We start from the raw sequence: 24,100 nt of genomic DNA on the forward strand, positions 1-24,100 counted from the left end.
AGTGTGCTGCTTCAAGCAAGGCAGGAGAAGTGGCACACAAATTTTCAAAAGAAATTAAACACCATGTTTTTCTTCAAAGCTACACGTACTTTATTAATATTCAAACGTATGCCAATTTAATTGATTAAAATAATGTTGATAAAATGCATAATCAGTTAAGACATTTTATTCAAGTGCTTGCCCTATCTAGACAGATATAAAATCAGTGTCCCCTGCTCATGGGAAACAGTGCATTGTGTCTGCTAAAAAACACATAATTGAGCCCCATTGGAGATCTAAGGGAGACATGAAATACAAAAGAAAAGCATTATCAGCTGCTCATAGCAAACATCTGCTGTGCAGAGGTTTCTGTTGTCTTCTGTTACGTCACATGAGAGAATCTGGAATGTTCCCAGACAATTTGTTGTATAGCAAAGTTATGAGTTGCGCTGGAAAGTTATTTGTTAGCTGCAGGACAAGAATGTGTCTGGGACAGTTGCCGTCTTTCATTGCATACAATGGTAGCCAGTGCCACCCTCAAAGAAGGGATATTGATCTAGGGGAAGGAAGAATACAGCAGTTATTTCATAGATGCAGTGCTCCTGTAACTTATAAGAGATATTGCTAGATACAATGGTGGCTTCACTTCAATTCCCATGGCAATGCTGAAGCACATGGGGTCAGTCAGGGCTGCAGAAATTTTAGAGAACATGAAGAGATCTATGTTCTTCAATATACAATTAATTCTCAACTTTGCTACATTGGATGCCACACAACACTTCAAAAAATGAACTCAAAGCTGCAAGGCATTGCATTGCCTTTGTACAGAGGTCGTATCTTTGGAGTCACTTACTAACAAGAGATGTCTTTTGCCTTCCAAGAACGGAGGATCTCAGCAATACTCTTCTTCTCTCCATTGGGTGTTCTCAGGTCATCGGCAGCAGCTCCATTAAAGTTTCCACAGGGACCACATAATTTCCCTGCCAGGTTCTTATTTACTTTGACTGTCAGTCCTCCATCACGGTGGAGGTGAACTTGCATCTGAGAGGCCTGGTCGATCAAGATGCCATCAGGAACACTGCTCACTGAGAAAGCTTTGGAGTTCTTGTATGGAAGTCTTACAAAGCGTCCATTGACCTGGAACATAAGAAGATGAGGGCAGGGGAAAAGATATGGGCTTGAACAAATCTCTAGAACTCAGCAGGAACCACATGGTATCATACAGAAGAACCGATGGTGGTCGAAATAAAGGCAATATTGGAGTCTGCTATGCATAAATTTGAAACTGCATGTTTATGGCCCACTTACTGTTGCTCTTTAAAACCAGTGGGATTGTGTGATTATTCTTTCTATAGGTTAATTGGACTCATGCTCGCCATGGTCCTCAGTTGTCTTGTAGCTTCTAACCTGCAGAATGGACTGCCTGAGGATGGAGTCCCTTCACTTTTTGGAGCACTCGTAAAGAGTGCTGAAAAGCAGTGTGATGACTAATATAAAAAGCAATGTGATGATTAATATCAGACCTGGGAGACTAGAGTTCCAGTTTGGGTTGTCAAGAGACCTCTGGCCAGCAGCCCCTGACCCCTGCCACCACTTGGTAGGGGGGGAAATAAGGCAAAATTACTGTTGCATTAATGCTATGATGTAATTTCCAGGTTGAACCCAGAAGTGACATCATACTGTTCAAGATTTCAGTGGAAACGATGTAGTTTCACCATAGATACACAGTTGAATCCTAGAATGCTCTGATTGCACATCGCTTCTGAGTTCACCCTGGAAATTACATCAGGCCATTGATGGAAGATCCCCCTGTCCATGTCCCTTAGTCTCCCAGCCCACCAACTGGCAACCCTAGTTCAAATCGGCACTCTGCCATGGAAACTTTCTGGGTGACTTAAGGCTAGTCACACTAACCCAAATCTCAGTGTTGATGAGAGGATAAAATAGAGGCAGGCAGCATTGTGAGGGTTTTTTTTTTCTCAATGGGGAGAAAAGAAGTTCATAAAAATCTAAAAGAATAAAATGAAATGTAAGGCACTCCTTTTTCAAAGGGCATTCGGTGCACATTTCTGTTGACGCTTCTCCATTGCTTTGGGGTGTCTGATGTTATTTTAACTTATATATATATATATATATATATATATATATATATATATATATATATATATATATATATATATATATATATATATATATTGCTTCTCCACCTTGTGGCTAAGATCAAGTGTAGTATGTATATCTATTATTTTAATGTTTAAAGATTAATAAACTTTTAAAAAGATGTAGCAGAGATTAATGAAAAGCTCCTGATTATTGCAGGATGTTCTTCCTCACTATCAGATTGCAGTGTTCTATGAATCGGTTGCTGGGATGGCACTGTGTGAGGATAGGTCATGAAAATATATGTGGTTAGAGGACGGTGGGGAAGGGTCAATGTGGGGAAGAGGAGGAGGTAGTAAAGAAAGGGGTTGTACCTAAGAGAAGGGCAAGGTGGGCCTGTTTTTTAATTCATTCATTTAGTACAGTCTTAAGACCAGCATAAAATTTATACTCTATCCCCAGTTTATATTCTACCCTCGTGAAAACCCAGAGCTCCCCCTTGGCATACTCCTGCTTAAAGACCTCTTACCCATGTCCCTTTATTCTTTTTCACGATGATAGATGCCTCTTGGAAGTGGACGTAGACAGTCTTTCCTGCTATTAAACCTTCGTCATCAATATCCTGTTCAATGCTCACTGATACCCTGAACCAGGAGGGGGCACCTTCATCACAAACAGAGACCACATCATAAATGCCACTGCAGCTGTACTGTGCAGAAGCACTGTCAAAAGAGATGAGCTGGGCTCCCGCAGTGAGCTTGCACTGGCCTTCCTGTGTTGCACAGCCCCGCACACCATCCTTAAGCGCACAGGGTTGCTTGACAGGGCAGCTTGTTTTCTGACAAGTGAATTGACTGGAGGCAGTGCAGGTACATTTCTCAGTGCAATTTCTTGAGAAGAGGCTTTCTCCTGCCTGTTGGGAAATGTTTTGGTCAGCGAATATAGTTGAAAGAATGGAAAAACAGTATGAATATTCCACTGTGCATTTACTCTTTTATTTACAGTAGTTTTTGAAATAATTATATCATGCCATTCCACAAGTATCTATTCTGTGCCTAATATCTAAGAAGGATATTATTTTTTAAAAAAAATCAGACACAGCAGAAGGCGCAAATCCTGACAAAGAAAACAGAAGACAATATATTTTTTTTAAAAAAATGAAGAAATCAGAGCCGAGGATCTGCAATTATATTTAACCTGCAGACCACAGAGGTCATTTCTCCTGGAAACAATGGTTGCTTGGAGGGTGAATTCTATGGATATTGCAGTGATTATTTACTCTTTTCTTTTAAAATTATTTTGTGTTTTTTCATCTACAAAGACCCATGCTCTTGCTTATATCAAACCGAGATATCTTTTTTTTAAAAGAAAGAAATCAGAAAGAGCAAAAAGTGCAAGAACTGCCAAACCATAGCAGTAGACAAGAATTTTTTAAAAATATATATATCAAAAAATGAAAGCCAACCCATCCATGGTTATCTTAGAATGAATATGAATGGTTCTGACTAGAGATGGGGATGGAACGCAAAAATGGTGATTTGGTTTGTTTGTTTGCCCAATTTGGTGGTTTGTTGTGTTTCATTTTTTTAAAAAAAATCTGAACAAATTGTGGTTCTTTGGTTGATATGGTTTGGGAGCACTAGAAAGCACCAGCGTGCTGCGACATGCCCAGCGTGATGACATCACCCGGGAGTGACAATATCACACCAGGCATATTTGCCGGGTTGTGGCACCATAACGTCACTTCTGGGTGACATCATGCTGGGCATGTTGCAGCACAGAAGGAGAATCCCCTGTTGATAACACAGACGAACCAGCCCCCAAACAAGCTACTTTGTTTTGTGAGTCGTGCATAGTGCAAGTACCCGAACCAATTTAAAACAAACCACAAATCGACTATTTTAGGCACAAATCACAATTCAGGCTCTCATTCGTGCCCATTCCTAGTTCTGACCTATCTTCTTATATTTAATGATTAAAAATGAGTTTCCTGAGAGAAGGAGTTCCATAGTTTTGGAACTAATATAGAGGGATTAGGTTGTCAACTTCAGGTAGATACTTGCCTAGAGATTTTGGGGGTGGAGCCTGAGGAGATGGAGTTCGAGGGGAAGAACAGGAGAGCCAGTTTGGTGTAGTGGTTAAGTGTGCGGACTCTTATCTGGGAGAACCGAGTTTGATTCCCCACTCCTCCATTTGCACCTGCTAGCATGGCCTTGGGTCAGCCATAGCTCTGGCAGAGGTTGTCCTTGAAAGGGCAGCTGCTGTGAGAGCCCTCTCCAGCCCCACCCACCTCACAGGGTGTCTGTTGTGGGGGAGGAAAGTAAAGGAGATTGTGAGCCGCTCTGAGACTCTTTGGAGTGGAGGGCGGGATAGAAATCCAATATCTTCTTCTTCTTCTATACAGTCCATCCTCTAAAACAGGGTGCACATTTTGTAGATGCACAACTTTCTGTATGTATAATCTACCAGTCGTGCCAGCCTTCCAAGCCAAAAATGGAGAACAGGACAATAATACACTGACCTTGAAGTAAATCCCATTGTGCACACAGCCACATCTGTCCAAAGGTACACATGTGGCCCCATCAAATGCATAGCCATTATTACATTGGCAGCCTTCAAAACATTTTGTTGTGCACTGGGGTGCGGTGGACAAGCTGGCACAGGTGGAATCACAAGTTGTGGTGCATGCCTCATAGTGGCTGTTGGCTGGACAGGTAAGGGCTGCAAAAGGAAAACAGTAGCAATTAGAGATATTTTTTAATACTGTAAATGGAGAAACATTGGAAAAGGACAAAATTAAAACAAATCTGAATTGTACCTTTGTTGATTTCTATTAGACAACAGATATGGTCATGCATTCTGCATGACTCTAATCAAACCTGATTTTGGTATAATGTACGTAAGAAACTGTAGGTGTCTAGATAGCTTTCATATACCAGGTCATTTAACTCCTAGCCAGAGATACATCTCAGGAACGCTGCAGGGTTGTTCTTAATACAGTACACGCTATTAGAGAGCCTCTGCTATTTTTATATTCTTAATATAAACAAAATCAAAAAAGCATTATACCATTCACCATCATTGTTATACAGATAATTAAAGGAGAACATAAAGATTTCTTACTCTGAAAGTAAGCAGGTCACAGGCAAGGAACCCCTTCTGAGAAGTTCTCAGTCAATACAGCTTACCATATTATAGGAGTTTGGAATCATCTCCTAACAATAGCTAGCTATCTCGCTTGGTATAAGGTTTTGTGTGCATGCACACTTCTTCACAAAAGCTTATACCCAGAATTAAACTTCGTTGGACTTAAAGGTGCCGCTGGACTCAAGCTTTGTTCTGTTGCTTCAGATCAACACAGCTGCCCACCTGTGTTCCCTCTAAGTTGAGTTAGCACGAGCAAGCTCACAGATTTTTAGCCTCCAGCTCACACCTTTTTGTCTTAGCACAGCAAAAATGACCCCAGAGCACAATAATTTGTGCAGTAGCTCACAACTTTAATGCCAGTAGCTCACAAAGTAGAATTTTTGCTCACAAGGCTCTGCAGCTTAGGGGGAACACTGCTGCTCACCTGTATCTGTTTCACTTGATAAAGGTCACATTCTTGGCTAACTCACTATCTTATACCTTCAAACATCATATGAGGTTATCTATACTCAGAACCTCTTTCCATAATTTAGAAAAAACATTAGTTCATTGTTACTATTTTTTATCTTAGCAATTTAAAATAATATTTACATGTTTCTCGTTACTATGAATATCTTGTGGCCCAAGGTCACTATTTATTGACTTTTATTGACTTTATTTATATCCCGCTTTTCTTCTCAGTGGGGACCAAAAACAGCTTACATGAACCAACTGGCAACATGACAAACGTAAGTCATATTCAGCCTATTTGGTTCATTATTGAATTTCAGAAACCATTTCATTTGGGTTAGTCTTAATTCTGATATTAATTAATGGGTCAGGTGATATTTTAATTAATCGCTAAAAGGCTAACTGAGGGCAATGTAGATCATGAAAAGCGTGGACAGAGATAAAGAAATTCAAAAGAACAAAGAGAAAGCAGTGCTAGTAAATGTGCAGGGAAAACTCAGCTCTCAACATGAGGTGTGTTGCACTTAACTAGAATCAGGAAAATGCAATATAGATGTTCGAGAGAACCTAAAGAAGTAGGCAGGTAGGAGAATCAAGGACTGTTGTCTAGGGAACCAAAAGGGCATACAATTGCTTAGATGAGAATCTAGATCCTGAGGAGACTGAAGTTACCTTTAGGAATTGTATAGAAAGAGAACCATTGGCACAATGCCTATCATATTATTGGAACCTGGTATAGCTTGAATCCCTTGGACTGCAAGATCAAATCAGTCAGTCCTTAGGGAAATCAACCCAGACTGTTCCCTGGAAGGTCAGATGCTGAAGCCGAAGCTCAAATACTTTGGCCACCAAATGAGAAGGGAGCACTCACTGGAGAAGATCCTGATGCTGGGAAAGACTGAAGACAAAAGAAGAAGGGGACAGCAAAAGATGAGATAGCTGGACAGCAGTACTGATGTAACTAACATGAATTTGAGCAGACCTTGGAGGATGGTGGAAGACAGGAGGACCTAGAGTGATTTTGTCCATGGGGTTGCAAAGAGTCGACTGTGCGACTGAACAACAACAAATAGTTTGAATCATTTTTTCAAACTGATTTTTGTATGACTGGAGGAGTCACCCTTGAGAAAACTGGATAAGGGAATTGCTTTTCTAAACTTACAACAGAAGGCATCTGTTCTCCAGACTCCAACTCTGGCACCAGCTGCCTGGCATGCGGCGGCATAGGCCTGAATGCTCGGACAGAGGGATTCTTGAGCTCCATTGGCAGCGCACATGTCATACAAGCAATGCTCAAAGTAATGAGTGGGGTGCCCCAATCGGTGACAATCTCTGAATGGGCCCGTCTTAGACAGAATGATGCCACAATAGCTTTCGGACTTGTACGGTGCTGTCTTGGCAGCATCACAAGTTGGGCATTTCTCCCCACAGTCATCAGAGCAGCTGACACCATCTACAGGGACCTTCCAAGAGGCCCCAAACTCAACAAGATTTTGAGTAACTTCTCCATTAGGAAGCATGAAATCATCACGCTTGTCTCCATTGAAGTTACCACCCAGGCCACACATGTGTCCTTGGTAGGTGCTGGGGACAGTCACACGGACATATGAGAAAGTATTGTAAAGGATTGTGAAGCCAAAAGAGGACTGGATAATGATATTGTTCCCCTCCTGGGTAATCCAGAGTTTCCCATCATCCTTATTTAATGGCAGTGTGTGTAGCTCTCCATCCACCTGCATAAACAACAAAAAATATCAGTGGGGATTTAGTTCTGATCTCTCTCACAGGGACATGTTTGTGCACGTAATATTTTTCACAAATGATCTACAGATACGTAACAGATAATCAAGTACAAGGAACATACCATCGCCTTCCACTTCATTCCTCTCTCAAGGACAACTGTGTACCCATGAATGGAAACCACAACACTCCTTAAGAGAACTAATGCACTGTCCTTGGACTTCTCATTCTGCACCAATACTGAGAAGCTCTCCAGCTGAGGATCCTCACTGCACACTTTGGCTAAGACGTAAGTGCAGGAGCCATGGAAATTGAATCTTTGCCCATCAAAGGAAATGTAATGAAGGTCACCAGATGCTATACATGTTCCGTATCGCACTGGGTGACAGCCTTGGATGCCATTTTCCACCCTGCATTCCTCATGTGAGCCACAGGAGAACTTTTCACACTCAACAGCTCCATGGTCTGTGCAGCGACACTTCTCTTGGCAGGAGGAGTCGGGGTAGAACTCCTCTCCCCTCTTATAGTATCTGCCGCGATGCACACAGCCGCACTGTGCAAGAGGGACACACTGATCTCCACTGAGGATGAATCCCGAGTCACAAAAACATCCTTCAGTGCAACGAGACTCACATGTCGTTGTAGTAAAAAGGCTGTTGCAAGTTTTTGGGCAGCCGTTTCCACAAAGTTCATAGTGTGAATTAGCTGGACAGGGAAGGCCTAGAAATAAAGAATAAGGAAAATTCTGGTGATCTTTGGACTGTCAGAGTACTTTATGTAGAACACACAGTTTTCAATTTGATATGTGGGATCAGTCATTTGTATGACCATTTCTCAACCCAGTCCCTGAGCTTCATTTTTTTAAGGTGCCAGTACACATCTGTAGGGTTGTGCCAATTTCCACCAATTCCCCCCTTCCTTGGCAGATCTCCATTAAGCTGTTCCTAAGGGTCTATTCTTTCTCTGGCTGAGTGAGAATGGGAACTTGGGAGAACTCTGGAAAATAACACCTGCCCTCAGTACCAGTGAATAACATCACCAAAAAAAATTAAAAACCCTGCTAGTCAATCCCAATCATGTTTACTCACAAATATGTTTTATTTATTTCAATGTGGGTATTCTGTATTCCTTTCATGTATTTCTATCTTTTTAAATTTTAGTACAGTGGTTGTTCCTGGAATTAGGGAAGGGCCTAGAAGTGGAAGTATGCTGGTATGGAGCAGTACAGAACAGCAGTAGAAAAGGAGCCCTGTGGTGCAGAGTGGTAAGCTGCAGTACTGGAGTTCAAGCTCTGCTCACAACCTGAGTTCAATCCCTGTGGAAGCCAGGTTCAGGTAGCCAGTTCAAGGTTGACCCAGCCTTCCATCCTTCCACAGTCAGTAAAATGAGTACCCACCTTGTTTGGGGGTAAAGTGTACATGACTGGAAAAGCCAATGGCAAACCACCCCATAAAAAAAAAAAAACAACCAAGAAAATGTCGTGATGTGACATCACTCCATTGGTCAGTAATGACTTGGTGCTTGCACAGGGGACTACCTTTACCTTTTACCCTACTCCAAGAGAGACAGTATGGGGGATAAATTTAAATTAGCTCCATCCTGAATGGGCATAATACTCTCTGGTCAGTGGTAGCTCAAAAAGAGTTCCTAGTTAAATCCGTAATAAAATTTTCCAGAGTGATTTTGCTGGTAGTGGATTCTGAATGTTTGGTTTTCTTTTTAATCTCTCTTCTGATCGCTGGTTTTATTGATCCATCTAAAAATCCCAGTGCTCTAGAGGCCTCCAGATTTCTTGATGTTCTTATTGATTTACATTGTATTGTTATGTTTTCAAAATTATGTTTCACTACTAGTTTCCATGTTTTGAGTATGATAATTTATAGTTAAATCAGTTGGATACAGAATATGTTTTCTACTAACGGGAGTCACTTTCATCAGTGGAACAAAACTTGATTCCAGCCTCTCACTGCAGTCCCCTGATCCCTCCAAAATGCTGTTCCTGGAAGATAAAGGGACCCTCAAGAAAGCAGGAGGGGCCAATGAAGGATCCGCAGCAGGAGTGGGAAATTGATAGAAATTACATCTGTCTCTCCACTAGCAGAACTTTTAGTCTGGATCCACCCGAATGTCTTTACATTTGTTGTAAACTGCCCACATTGTTAGCATAAGGCTACATTGTTAGCATAAGGGCAAGGTAAACATTTTACTATAAATAAACTGGAATTCTTATCACATGCATCTCACCTTTTTTAAAAAAATGTGTTAAACTAGGATCTCTTCCACCTCAATTTTTAGTGAGGACATCCTAAGAGGTAACACTTACTGCAGAAGGAGGCTGATCTCCATGGCCCAACCTGAACACCCTGAGCTTGGCAAGCTGTTGCGTAGGCACTGATGGCATGACAGAGAGTGTCACGGTGACCCTTGTACAGACAGGTGTCAAAGACGCAGTCATCAAAGAAGGATGTTGGGTCAATGGCTCCATGGCACTGTTTGAATGGCCCATCTTTTTGAATGAGGACCCCGCAGTACTTGTTAGTCTTGAAGGGTTTTTTTTCTGCCTCCCCGCACACTTGGCAGTTGCTGGTACATCCCGCTGAGCACCCTGGGACATCCCTCACTTTCCAGCTGTCTGCAAATTGGATTTCATCGACTGCTTGAGTTCCAGCTTTCATGGTGAAGTCATCTCTGGGATCCTGATTGGCATTGCCACAGAGTCCGCAGATAGCATTGGCATAAGTGTTAGGTATGATGACCCTGGCGTAGCTGTACCAGTCAAAGCTGACTCTCAGATCAAAGTCTGTTTGGATGAAGCCATGGACTCCACTGATGTAGACTTTCAGCTTATTTTCAAAGGTGAAAGGCAGGTCCACAAAGACTCCATTGACCTAGGATATAAGCAAAAGGGTTTTGGGTTTTTTTAGTGGATTAAAAAATATACCCTGATTTAGATAGCCTGATCAGATCTTGGATACTAAGCAGGGTTGGCCCTGGTTAGTACTTGGATGAGAGACAGCCAAGGAAGACTAGGTTTGCTAGAGGCAAGTCACCTCTAAAGATCTCTTGCCTTGAAAACCATATGGAGTCACCATAAGTGAGCTGTGATTTGATGACAAAACACGTATACACACATATAAGGATTTTTACTGTTTATCACTAACTTGCCAAACATGGCCAAGGTGTTTTGGCACATTCATTGATAGCTTGGGCACCTGCTCTATGCAGACAAAGTGCTGGACAGTCCAATCTTAAGAACATTCTTAAGTACTTAGAAGGCTGTAACTCTCTGTAGGATTATACCACAAACCTCCTTTGTCTTTTCACCTCCTACCTGCCAGCGGACAGTTTTCCTGGCTTCAAGCCTTAAGCAAGATTTGTCCCCAAGTTGCATTTGCCCATGACTTCATCTTTCTTCATTTTCCCCACTGGCCTCTTAGATATTTGCTGGCAGACTAGTCCATTTATGTATCATAATCTTTGTTCATTGAGAAGTTAGAATGTTTGTGAATATTCCAGACTCTCATTTTCGCTTTCCATACAAACACACACACACACAAACTACCAGTGTTTCCCCGCACAAAGATCAGCCTCCAAGTAAGAGAAAGGTTCTTTGAAAACACAGTAGAAAATGTGCTAAGCAGAATTCTTATGTTCAGAAAAAAATAATCAGCAGCAAATGTTAAGTCTCTTACATGCACACAAACATAGGTGATTTTAAATCCCCCAATTTTCTCATATCCCAGCTTTTGTACCTGAATTTTGCGTGGATATTCTTGGCTCAGGCTGATGTTCATGTTGTAGACCTCCAAAGTCACCACTTTAGTGTAGGACACTGCTTTACTGCCCCGGTTGTTATTCTGCACCGTGACCAAAAATGGGGTGAGGCTGGGGTCTTTGGAGCAGACACCGGCCATCTGATAAACGCAGGTTCCCATGAAATCAAATTTCTTTCCATCAAAGGAGGTGTAGTGAGGATCTCCAGTTCCTATGCAAGTGAAGTAGCTGGGGGCTCGACAATCCCGGACTCCACTGACCATGGTGCATTTCTCATTGGCCTTGCAGGAAGACTTAAGGCACACAGCCCTGCCAATCTTCGGGTCACACTTGCAACGAGAATGACAGCCCTCATCTGCCCAAAACTCCTGCCCTGGGCTGTAGGTGATGCCGTTGTGGGTGCAGTTGCAGGTGTCCATTGGGACACATTGATCACCATCTCGGACATAGCCCTTATTGCACTGGCAGATCGTTGCACAGGTGTCCTCACAGGTTTGGGGAGCAGTCCGGTTAGAACAGGTAGCTGGGCAACCGTTTCCACAAATCTCATAATAGCTGTTCTCAGGGCAGGTCATTGGGGGTTTTGGCTCTGAATGAAACAAGGAGCAGAACAGCCCCAGTGAACTGTCAGATTTATTAGCCTTTCAAGACACCTTCATCCCCAAGTTGAATGCTTATCTGGAACAGTCTTTTACAATGTACTACTGAAATGCAGACACAGTGATATGCAGACACTCAAGCAGAGTTATACCCTTCTAAGTCCATTGAACTCAATAATTTGGATCCTCCCTAAAATTTCCACCTGGACATGTGGGGGGGGGGGGAGTGACCTTTTTCCAGTTCCAGCCTTGCACATCTCTTGTCCCCCCCCCCCAAAAAAAATTATTCCTGGTGTTCCCCATCTTCCCTTGAGCAGCATTCTGGGGAGTGTTTCAGGTTGTAATAGAAGGAGGTAAGGTCACACATCTGCAGATGGAAGGCTTACCATCTGCTAAAATTATAAATGGGCTCCAAGCTAATGGACTTAGGAGGTTAACTGTGTTTAGGACTGCATTGTTAAGGCATCTTTTTCTTGCAGGGATGTACGCTCTGAAGCCCAAAAGAATACTTTACAGTTGTGGGAAGCAACAATCAGCCATTGGGAAACTGAAAATGCAGAGTTAAGGAACTCAGTTACCTTGATTTAGCTCCTAAGAGCCCTGGAGGGAGGGGTACCAAGAAAAAAAATGTTTATGCAAGCATGATAAATGCAACCTATGGTTGGATACAGGGTTGGATCTAGGTTAATTTTTTTGGTAATAGAAGGGAAGTGTAATTTCCTCCAACTCCCTCTTCCCATTGCAGGGCTCCAGTTTTCCCTCATGCCATTTTTGAGGATCCTGTGTCATCTAGAAGCAGCATTTTGGGCAGATTAGTGAGGTGCAGCAGGAGAACGGAGGCAGGCAGCTTCTGTTCTATTAATGGAAGTATCTTAGTATAGATCCAACTCCTGGGTTTGGTCAGTGTCTAGATGGGGTGTAAACCATTTTGATTTCCAGGACTGCCCTGCCAATTTGGAGGCAGTAAGTGGACTCGAAGCCCAATGCGTGTCTTCTGATTTAACTCTGGATTGCTTCGACCCGCTCAGCTTGGAGGAGGTCGACAGAATTCTTGGCACTGCACGATCCACGACTTGTGACCTGGACCCATGCCCCTCCTGGCTAACTAAGGCCTGCCAGGAGGAATTAAGATATCCTATACGGGATATTATAAATCGATCCCTTTCAGAGGGTGTTTTTCCAACACCCCTGAAAGAGGCATTGGTCCGCCCTCTCTTGAAAAAACCGTCATCAGACCCGGCCGAATTGGCACACTACCGGCCGGTCTCAAATCTGCCCTTTTTGGGCAAAATTATCGAGAGGGCTGTGGCGGTGCAGTTACAGGAATTTCTGGAGGACGCTTCCGTCTTAGACCCATGCCAGTCCGGCTTCCGCCCGGGCCATGGGACGGAAACAGTCCTGGTCGCCCTCATGGATGACCTCCGACGACAACTGGATCGAGGCGGCTCGGCGGTACTGCTGTTGCTAGACCTATCGGCTGCGTTCGATATGGTCGACCATCGGCTGCTGACCCGCCGCCTCGCCGACGCAGGAATTCGGGGGCTAGCCTTACAGTGGCTCTCCTCCTTTCTTGACGGTCGGGGACAAAGGGTGGCAATTGGGGGGGAGCTGTCTCAGAGGCACCCACTTCATTGTGGAGTGCCTCAGGGAGCAGTTCTCTCCCCGATGTTGTTTAACATCTTTATGCGCCCCCTTGCCCAGATTGCACGGAGGTATGGGCTGGGTTGTCATCAATACGCAGATGACACCCAGCTCTATCTATTGATGGACGGCCGGGCTGGTGATGTCCCTATAAATTTGGACCGGGCATTACAAGCCGTGGCTGACTGGCTCAGGCTGAGCGGGCTGAAGTTGAATCCGGCGAAGACTGAGGTCCTTTGCGTGGGCCGCGGCGGACCGGGAGGGGAGATTACCCTACCGGCCTTTGACGGTGCGCCACTGGCACCAGTGCGCAAAGTCAAGAGCCTGGGAGTGCTACTGGAATCCTCTCTATCAATGGAGGCCCAGATAGCCGCCACTGCTAGATCCGCCTTCTTCCATCTCAAGAGGGCGAGGCAGCTGGCTCCCTTCTTGGTGCGCACCGACCTAGCAACTGTGATCCACGCAACGGTCACTTCGAGATTAGACTACTGCAATGCCCTCTACATGGGGCTGCCCTTATACCGAACACGGAGGCTTCAGGTAGTCCAGAACGCGGCGGCCAGGCTGCTGGAGGGACTACCACGGTGGGAACCTGCGCGGCCTGGGCTGCGGGATCTGCATTGGCTGCCGGTTGTGTACCGTGTTCGCTATAAAGTGCTGGTTATTACCTTTAAAGCCCTATATGGCCGAGGACCTGCCTACCTAAAGGACCGCCTCTCCCCATATGTGCCCCAGAGAGCACTGAGATCCAGCTCTCAGAACTTACTAACAATCCCTGGGCCAAGAGAAGCTAGGTTGAAGGCTACTAGGGAGCAGGCCTTCTCAGTGATAGCCCCTCGTTGGTGGAACGACCTTCCAGAGATGGTGCGAGCCCTGCAGGACCTGAACCAATTCCGCAGGGCTTGCAAAACATTTCTTTTCCAGCTGGCTTTCGAGATAGAACCTGATTAATCCGACTTGTGGACATCTAGCCATCTTGTGGATATTATGATTACAGTATTTTAGCACCTATTTTATATATTTTATCTATTTTAAATAATTCACTATGTAATTGATATATTTAAAATTGTTTATATTGTTTTAGATGAATCATGGGATCCCCATGTCTGTTAGCCGCCCTGAGCCCGCCTTGGCGGGGGAGGGCGGGATATAAAAATAAAGTTTATTATTATTATTATTATTATTATTATTATTATTATTATTATTATTATCATGGAAGATAACGGGGATGGACATGTAATTATTTTTTAATGTGTTTTTAATGGGGAAATAGTTTATCCCAAATTAATGTTCTGTACAGAAAAACTAAAATCCATCCCAATGCTTAACGTTGCTCAAAATATATACATTCAAAGATAAAACCAAAATTCTTAGTTCCAGATTAAAATCTAGTTTCTAAAACACAAATTTCCTAAATTTCCTCCTCATCTACTTCTGGTTTCATAGCTGAAAATCAAGGATTCTCAGAATCATGGCAATAGCAATTAGCCTCCAGCAAATTATTATATTTGTAATGCAGTCCTATGCAGAATTATCCCAGTCTAGGTATATTGAAGTCAGTGGGCCTAGACTTGTGTAACGTTGCCTAGGATTGCATTGTCTTCAGGTGTAGCTTATTCCTCACACTTTAAAAAAAACAACACCACATATGCTTTGACCCTTTGAGACACTCCGAGAAAAGCATCATTATTCATTTTCCACAGAGAAGCATCAAAGCATCAAATACCATCCAACACCCACAGGTCTCCTTCGAAAAAAAAGAACAATGCCACTGATAAAATGCTGGACATATTATATCGAATTGCGAAGCTGATGCCAGCTTTTAGGGAGCAATCCTAAACAGATCTCTTCAGAAGTATTATTACTATCAGAAGTATTATTATTGTGAAAATGACTCTCTGGAAAGTGCCCTTTGGACTTTAGCCAGAGAGTAGTAGATTACCCAACTGAGCACTTTCTGTATTTTGTGAGGCAATCATTTTTTTTCTTGAGTTCACTTTTCCACAATGCCTAGGGGGAAATTAGCTAAATGAAGTCAGTCGAAATGCTGGAAGATGCATCGCCAAGGTTAAAAACACAATCACACCATCCAAAGATTATGCTTATGACCAGAGATAAGGCAGTAACATTTTTTGTTTTCCACCAAAGCCCTTCTGTGACCTTAAATATAACACTGAGCATCACCTCCCACGCTTGCATCAACCACTTACCATCACAGATCTTGGTTTTGAGTTTGGAGGCAATTTTTTCCATGGCACTGAAATCTACTCCATATAGGAAGTGCTCGTCCACGGGCTCAGAGGCAATGGTTCGCAGTTCATCTTCAGCAGCATTGCCAATGCCAACTGCATACATGACAATTCCTGCAGACCAGGCAACAGACAATGGATCAAAATTTAGAAATCTACGAGATGGGTCTCTGGACATGAGCGTTGCTTGGACTGCCAGTGCTATGAATTCATATACTACTGGCAGAAAGATCTTGGCAGGGAAGTCTGAAAGGGAGTCTGTAGCAAAATGAGCATTGCAGGTGCCATGAAATAATGGGGGACATATCCAGCTGGCTCTGGTCTTAAGGAACTAGGCCCCCAGGAGGTGTTCTCCAGCCTGATTCTAGCATTTGCAACAGATTGCCACTAGAAGCTTGTACAGATGTGCCCATATAGTCCCTCTGCAAACCGAACTGTCTGTCTTGACCTTTTCAAATAAAGCAGCACAGGATTGATTTGGCCTCATTCCAAGAGCTACCAACGGCAAGGTGGGGCCTGGAGTTGTCCCAGAATTGTAGTGATCTCCAGACTCCAGACATAGAAGCCAGACTCTATGGCAGGAGTGACCAAACTGTGGATCAGGAGCCACATGTGGCTCTTTCATATTGTGTGGCTCTCATTGGTTGGCTTGGAGAATGCATTTAAAGTTGCTTTCTTTCCAACTCAACCTTTCCTTCCTTCCTGCCTGCCTGCCTGTCTGCTCTCAAACATCTGATGTTCATGTTTTGTGGCTCTCAAACATCTGACATTTATTCTATGTGGCTCTTATATTAAGCAAAATTGGCCACCCCTGTTCTATGGCATACATTCCTGTTAAGCTCTCTCCCCTCCCCAAAATCTGTCCTCCTGAGACACGCCACCCCTCCCAAAAAAAAAAAAATCCCCAAGAATTTTACCAAGCTGGAGTTAGCAATCTTAGGCATCCCTTTGACAATGTGGCATAAGCTTAGGCTTTAGGCATGGGACAGAATGAATATGATACAAAAAATTAATTTAATTCAAAGGAAACTTTAATGCTGCTTTTCATTAAAGCCTACTACTGCTCCATTTAATTGTTAGTGCTTTATTGTTTATTGTTCATTATCTGCTTGTTGTTTATGTTATTATTAAAACTAAAATAAAAAGTTTTTTTAAGTCACTGTTTGCAAAGTGGAAAAATATTCAGGGTGGGGGGGAAAGTGTCTAACTACTACTAGACAAAGGAAAAATAAAAGAAATGATAAACCTGGTCCTCTTTCCCTAAGATCCAGAAGTTCTCCTTGAAGTGTTCTTTAAGTGAAGTGGCACCATAAATAACTGAATATGTACAAGGGGGAAGGCTACTAATTTTCACGGGTTATTTGCAAGGCTGCCATTTCTATCTGCAGCAAGTTTGCCATTCTGTTCAGGCTCACATAAGAGCTGTACTACATACAGGCATACATCTCTTTGCGGCACCCTCACCTGATTCCTTTGCTTTTATGGCCCATTCTGCAACGTTATCACTAGACTGCCCATCAGTGAAGACCAGGCCAATCCTGCTTACATCCTGGGAAAGAGGTCTGGCACCTTCCCTTGCAGAGAAGCTCTGTTCCAACATGTACTTGAGAGCCAGGCCTGTCATGGTGCCACTTTCCATGTACTTTACTTTCTGCACTGCTGCCTTGATCTGTGCTGCTGATGTGTATTTGTTGAGTGGGAACTCGGTGTGTGGAGAGTCGGAGTACTGGACCAGCCCCACTTGCGTGCCATGAGGGGACACTTCCAGAAAATCCACAATGTGGTTCACAAACTGTTTCACCAGCTGAAAGTTCTCAGCCCCAATGCTCCCGGACCCATCGATCACCATCACCATATCGAAGGACCTAGATCTGCACCCTGTAAAACCAGGACAAAGAAGAGGGGGGTGAAAGGAGCAAAGAGAGATCTTTATTAATGCCAATAGCCTCATATTCCCAAGTGGTGCAACCTAGCCCTTTCCAAATTGTGAGGAGCTCAACTTCATGAGTCTGCAGATTTCCTCTAAAGCTCAAAATTGCCCCCTCCTCTGAGACATGGTAATCATCAATCAGTATGATTCCCCAAATTTTGATACACATTTTACAATTGGGTAGGGCCATGGCTTACTAGTCAAGTATATGTTTAGCATGCAGAAGGGCTCAGGTTCAATCTCTGCCATTCACGTTTTTAAAGGATATTAGGGAGCAGAATTTTTCTTTGACTGAGGCCCTGGAGAACCTTTGGCCATCAGAGAACAAGATGGAAACAAATCTCAGTATAATGTAGTTTCACCTTTTTATTAAGTACTCACATGCCTCCTGTTATACTGCCTATTCAAATAATACCCAAAGTCTTCACTGCTTGTTTTCAATCTTTTGAGACAAAAAAAAAAAATCAGTCTTGTCAGGTCTTAGAAGCTAAGCTGGGCCAACCCTGGCAAGTACTTGGATGGGAGACCTCCACGAAATATCAAGGCCGGGGTGCAGAGGCATGCATTACATGCATTACAAAGGCATGCATTACAAAGCCACCGCTCTGATATGTCCAAGCCCCTAGTAGGGTTTGCCAAAAGTCACCATGACCTCCAGGCATATACACATGCACACCTTTAATAAAAAGAGAGAAACAAGTTTTTCTGTTCTGTCAGTGCCTTCCAAGAAGATCTCCTCTGTATGGAGCAGAAGTTAATATTAACACATGAAGGAAAGGGGTTGGGGCTCTGTGGTAGAGAATCTGCTTTGCAAACTGAAAGTTCCTGGTTCAGTTTTCAGCATCTCTGATGAAAAGGATCAGGGAGTAGATGACATGAAAAGTCCCTTTCTGAGACCCTGAAGAGCTGCTGCCAATCAAAGTAGACAAGACTGATATGGATGGACCAACAGCCTGACTCAGCAGATGGCAACTTCATGCATTCATGCATTCCTGTATTCCTGCAGTCAGCCTAGTAGAATAAATAATTAGGCCTTTCCTGTCCTTCATGTCCTGCTCCCAATGAATCGTGTTACCATCAATTGAAATTGTAGATGTGTTCCAAGCTTGATGGGCTTAGAAGGGTTAACTGCTTTTCAGATTGCATTGTTAAGGCTTTTCTTTTCAGGGCTGTACACTGCTGAAACCCAAAAGAATGTGTTGCAAATATGGGAAGAAAATGTCAGTCTTTTTGAAGTGGAAAATGCAGAGTTAAGGAACTCACCTGGTCACCTTGATTTAGCTCCTAAATGTGTGGGGGGAGGGGTTAGACATTAAGAAAAATGTTACATGCATGAATAACACATGGATTAAGATTATATTCACTAAGAAAGTCATTTGCAAAGTTTTTGCAGTTCTTTACTGTTGTGATGTGGCATATTTTGAGAAGAGTTTTGACCGTAATTGAAGATGCTATTTTCAGCCTTTGGTGGATTTAAAGTTAATTTCTATCCAGGGGGATGAGCTGAAAAGTACATGATATACCCATCTCATAAAAACTAAACAGATATGGTTCTAGTCAGTGCCTGCATGTGGTATAAGCCACATTAAATTCCACAAAGGAAGAAAGATGGAATATAGTTATCACCATTTTAAAAAAAAATCAAATAATTCTAAAGTTTTTGGTCTCGGATTCAAACTCTGGAATTTAAATGGAGATTTCCTTAAGAATTTCTTGGCCATAACATCTAACTTCCTACAGCCTAGCTACATACAACATTTATACCATTCTTTGCAGAGTTACGCTAGTCCAAGTCCACTGAGGTCAATGGGAACAGGATGGAGTAACTCTGTATAGTATTGCATTGTCAGGCAGGTGTAGCTTTTCTGTTTCTCCTTTCCACAAATGAAGGCTAGTTTATATTACCTTAAACGCATCCACAGCCTCACAAGCAAGAAAGAACACTGGAGATCCATGTGCAGTTATCACTATTCATCTAGCACATTTTTGTCTCCCAACAAAGCCATTATACCTCTTAAATGATAGAAACATGTGCAGTATTTAGGAACAAAGTTATCTGTCTGTCTTATACCAATACAATTAATTACCAGATAAGGGAAGAGGCGGGGGAGCAAAACCATAGGCTTCATACTCTCTGCCGCCAAAGACCAAGACACCGAAGGGAGTTCCAGGATGCTCTAAGGACAGCGACTGGGCTCCTGCTTTCAAGTTGTATGTGCCCCATTGATAGAGTGTGCCAGGAACTGCTTTCCACTGAATGCCACGAATAGGCTGCTTATCTCTAGTAATGCTGAGCATTTCAGATCTTTTTGCTATGAGAACGGCACTGATCTTAAAGTTGCTTATCCCATCAATGTGGTAAGATTGTCCATAGCTTGTTATGGCAGGGATGTTGATCAGGAATGAATCGAATTTAGTTGTCTTGAAACCGGTGAAGAAGAAAAGGACCTGGATTCCAGCATTGGCGGAGATGTAAAGTGCATGAGGGAATCTGATGTCAAACTGCCTGACTTCCCCAGCCACCATGTCCAGAGATTTTTTTCGAGTCCCCTGCTGATACTCGATATGAGTATTCTGAGCTGCAACCACATATGCGATGTCTGGATTGGTTTGGAAGAAGACGGGGGGAACAATGAATGAAGTACCCCAGCCAGAGACTGGCAGAAGCTGTTCAATGACATGATCACAGTACGAATATTTTACAATACAGCTGTGCCCACTCAACACCGCCACAGGATGCACCGATTTTATCATGGTCCCAGACAGATCATCTGAGCTTTGAAGCTGGATGACCTGTAGAGCCTTGAGGGAAACACGGAGTATGCTCCCTGCAGGATGTGACTGTCCATTGAACGTAACAGCACCTTTTAAATGGATATCAACTGTTGTAGGAACTTGCCAGGCTATGATTGCGAATTCTTTAAAATAATTTGTCGATACAGTTGGGGTTACCACATAATATACCGTGCCAAGTGCTTGGGCTGGGTACACTGTCATGGTTCCTATTGAACCAGACTTTCTGTACACTAAGACAACAGAAATGTCCTTTTCTGCTTTAATGAGAATGGAGTGATCAGAGGTGTTGCTGCCTCTCACTTCTGCAGACTCTGGGATCTCCACAGGCAACATGTTCCCCTTTGTAAGTGAATAACTCTTCTGGAATGGAGATTTATTCATTTTCACATGGACTCTGGTAGACTCATGGTAACCGGTAATGAACAGTTGGAGGCTTGTTTTAGAGGAGTGCTGGATATTGTAATTTTCCATGAAAGTGGTGACGAATTCTCGGCCATAGAATTGAGCTCTGCAATGGACTGCGGAGATGAGAATAAAAAGGGAGAAGAATATAGATTGGCAAAAGAAGCATAACCAAATAATCCAGTTGAAGACAGAGGCAGAATTTCCTCTCTTTCCCTTGAGCATGGGGGGGGAGGGGTTGATATTAGCAGAAAGGAAATTGTGTAGAATTGAACTGTGTACCACAGGCAATGCCATCCTCTGGCAAAGGCTTATAGAATGCCTGTATTCAGATATTTATATCCCACAATTTTTGCTCTAATATTCACAAGAACTCTAAATATTGTGTTACTTTTAATATCTAGGCCAGTCTGTTCTTCATATGGTTCATTTTCTACTCTTGTTCACATTGTTGATATTGTGTAGTATCAATATCATTAGGATAATACTTCAGAATTTAAATGGATAATAATTAGGACTTTAAGAAATCACAGTAAACATTTATTCTGACTCACCTAGGATCATACACACATGGAAAGTTCAGTTTGTATATCTGTATTTTTCTTTTTTTATATATGCTCTGTCTTGGATGGCCCAGGCTTGTTCAGTCCTGTCAGATCTCAGAAACTGAATATTGTTGACCCTGACTGGATGGGAGACCACCAACAAATTCCAGTGCTGAGAAATGCAATGGCAAACCACATCTGCTTGGTTTGCCATTGCATTTTCTACCACCACTTTATTTTATAGTCTGCCTTTCCTGCTGGGACTTGAGGCTGATGACAACATTTAACAATGTGATAGGAATAGCAGAAGGCGCTTAATAAATATAATGGATAGTAAACAATACAATAAATAGTAATAAGACTGAAATACAAAGCTGGAAAAAACCATGCAATGAAAAGCAATATAAAATATGACAAGAAAAATGCAAAAACTGGACTACAGAAAGTAGAAAACAATGCAGTACAAACCAGGAAGGATTCCATTAAGAAGAGAACTACAAATGTAGCCCCCCAAGCAGCAAAGTCCCACCCAGCAGTTGAAACTATGGATATAAAGTTCAGGTATTTAACTAGGATAGCACCAATGTCCTCTTCAAGGACAGGAATGAATGAATAATGTGCCGTCAAGTCACACATGGTGATCCCATCTATGGGCATTCCAGGCGAGAGATGAGCAGAGGTGGTTTACCACTGCCTTTGCCTGTATAGCAACCCCAGTCTGCTTGGCGGTCTCCCATCCAAGTAGACAACCCTGCTTAGCTTCCCAAGCTCTGATGAGATTGGGCTATTCTGGGCTATTTTGGCTGCTCAAGGAGAAATTAAAATTTAGATTCAAGGATCAATCCTCCACAGGCCAACTCAGAAGTAAATCCCATGTTATTCTAACACCCAAGAAGGAGGGAAGAAAGTATAGTACAGCCCAATCTCAGCTGATCTTGGACACTAAACATAAACAGCATTGGTACTTGGATGGGAGCAGAATGGCAAACTGGAGGGCTGGGGTACAAAATGGGGGGGGGGGGGGCGGCAATTCAGCCAGAGCACCCCTGAAGCCAGCTACATGCTGCATGCATGCATACATGCATCCAGTATGCCATCCAGAATAAGGATTGCCATCCTTCAGGTGGGTAACCAAAACAAAGGACTGCAGCGTGGAGAATACAAAACAAAAATGCACTGCTCCAGGCACAACAAGAAACAATACAAGAAACCAGTAAATTTTTTACAAATATACAGTATACAAAAGCCAAATATAAAGTATGGATTACTGTGGGTCGATCTTTCCCTGTATAATTATTGTAGGCTTTGGCTATTGGTGAACGTTTGCAGTGATTCCCACATAAACACAAGTTTGGTTTGACCCCATTCCAAGAGTGATAACAATCACTACGATTGTAAACTCTTTGGAGTCCGGCTTGGTCCCATTTCAAAGTGGTAGCAACAAATAGGACTATATGTTCTTGGATTCAATCTATTCATCCTTGGACCTGAGGAAGATTTGATACAGTGAACTGGATCAACCCACTGTAGTCCATACTTTATATTTGGCATTTGTATACTGTATATTTGTAACAAAAATGACTGGTTATAACTATATTATTTCTTTTTGTGCCTGGAGCAGTGTATTTTTGTTTTGTAGCCTCAAGATTGGACCTGGAGATCTCCCACTTTTATAACCGATGTCCAGCTGGCAGAGATCAGCTCCACTTAGGGTTGCCAAGTCCAATTCAAGAAATATCTGGGGACTTTGGGGGTGGAGTCAGGAGACTTTGGGGGTGGAGCCAGGAGACATTAGGGGTGGAGCCAAGATCAAGCATAACTGAACTCCAAAGGGAGTTCTGGCCATCACATTTAAAGGGACAGCACACCTTTTCAATTCCTTCCTTCCATAGGAAATAATGGATAGGGGCACCTTCTTTTGGGGCTCATAGAATTGGACCCCCTGGTCCAATCTTTTTGAAACTTGGTGGGTATTTTCGGGAGAGGCACTAGATGCTATACTGGAAATCTGGTGCCTCTATCCCAAAAAACAGCCCCCCCAGAGCCCCAGATACCCGCGGATCAATTCTCCATGATTTTCTATGGGAATAAATCTCCATAGGGAATAACAGAGTTCCCAAGAGACATTTCCCTCCCCTCCCCCCACTTTCTGACGACCCTGAAGCGGGGGGAGGGCCTCCAAACCGGGGGATCCCCTGCCCCCACCTGGGGATTGGCAACCCTAGCTCCACTGGAGAAAATGGCTGCTTTGAAAGGTGGCCTCTATGGCATTGGACCATGCTGAGGCTCCTCCCCTTCCCCAACCCCACCCTTTCCTAGCTCCACCCCCAAAGGCTCCTGGTATTTTCCCAATGCAGACCTGGCAACCCTTAATGCTTTTCCAGTAATTTCCCTTTTGATGGAGTTCTGGTTGAAACCACTAGGGGTGCAGGGAATTCTGAGCACAGTAAAAGGCACTCTGACAAACTTGCCTAACTGATCATGTTAAGCAGCGCTGGCCCAAGACAAGACAGCATGCTGATGGCTGCTACAGTAATTGCCAACCTGAAGCCTGCTAACAAAACAGTTGCACTTACATTCTAGCTTTTCTCTCTTCCTTTACTTGCACCCAGCTCAGACAGATCTTGCAAAGTAGTCATTAGTGCGTTGAAACAGGACAAAACAACCCTTTCTCTCTTTTTCTTAATTTCTCACCTTTTCCACTGTTTCCCTCCACCTAATTTTTTCATACCATCCCAATATATGTCC

At 43.1% G+C, this 24,100-nt stretch overlaps 2 protein-coding genes across 2 annotated transcripts; both read right to left on the bottom strand.

Annotated features, from left to right (window-relative positions):
* Positions 1-481: 481 nt before the first annotated feature.
* LOC132586469 (IgGFc-binding protein-like) lies at positions 482-11,765 on the bottom strand. The gene is made up of 8 exons (XM_060258558.1): positions 11,169-11,765; positions 9,740-10,304; positions 7,541-8,136; positions 6,839-7,409; positions 4,601-4,800; positions 2,609-2,992; positions 833-1,116; positions 482-535 (listed from the first exon to the last, which is right to left on the bottom strand). Coding segments are annotated over exons 1-8 (3,198 nt in total). The 3' UTR covers positions 482-534.
* Positions 11,766-12,232: 467 nt separating this feature from the next.
* On the bottom strand, positions 12,233-20,738 carry LOC132585759 (IgGFc-binding protein-like). The gene is made up of 4 exons (XM_060257644.1): positions 19,697-20,738; positions 17,144-17,557; positions 15,641-15,793; positions 12,233-12,279 (listed from the first exon to the last, which is right to left on the bottom strand). The coding sequence occupies exons 1-4, from the start codon at positions 20,736-20,738 to the stop codon at positions 12,233-12,235; spliced, it is 1,656 nt and encodes a 551-aa protein (XP_060113627.1).
* Positions 20,739-24,100: the final 3,362 nt, after the last annotated feature.

The sequence above is a fragment of the Heteronotia binoei genome, chromosome 17 (assembly GCF_032191835.1).
Source record: "Heteronotia binoei isolate CCM8104 ecotype False Entrance Well chromosome 17, APGP_CSIRO_Hbin_v1, whole genome shotgun sequence".
Lineage (NCBI taxonomy): Eukaryota > Metazoa > Chordata > Lepidosauria > Squamata > Gekkonidae > Heteronotia > Heteronotia binoei.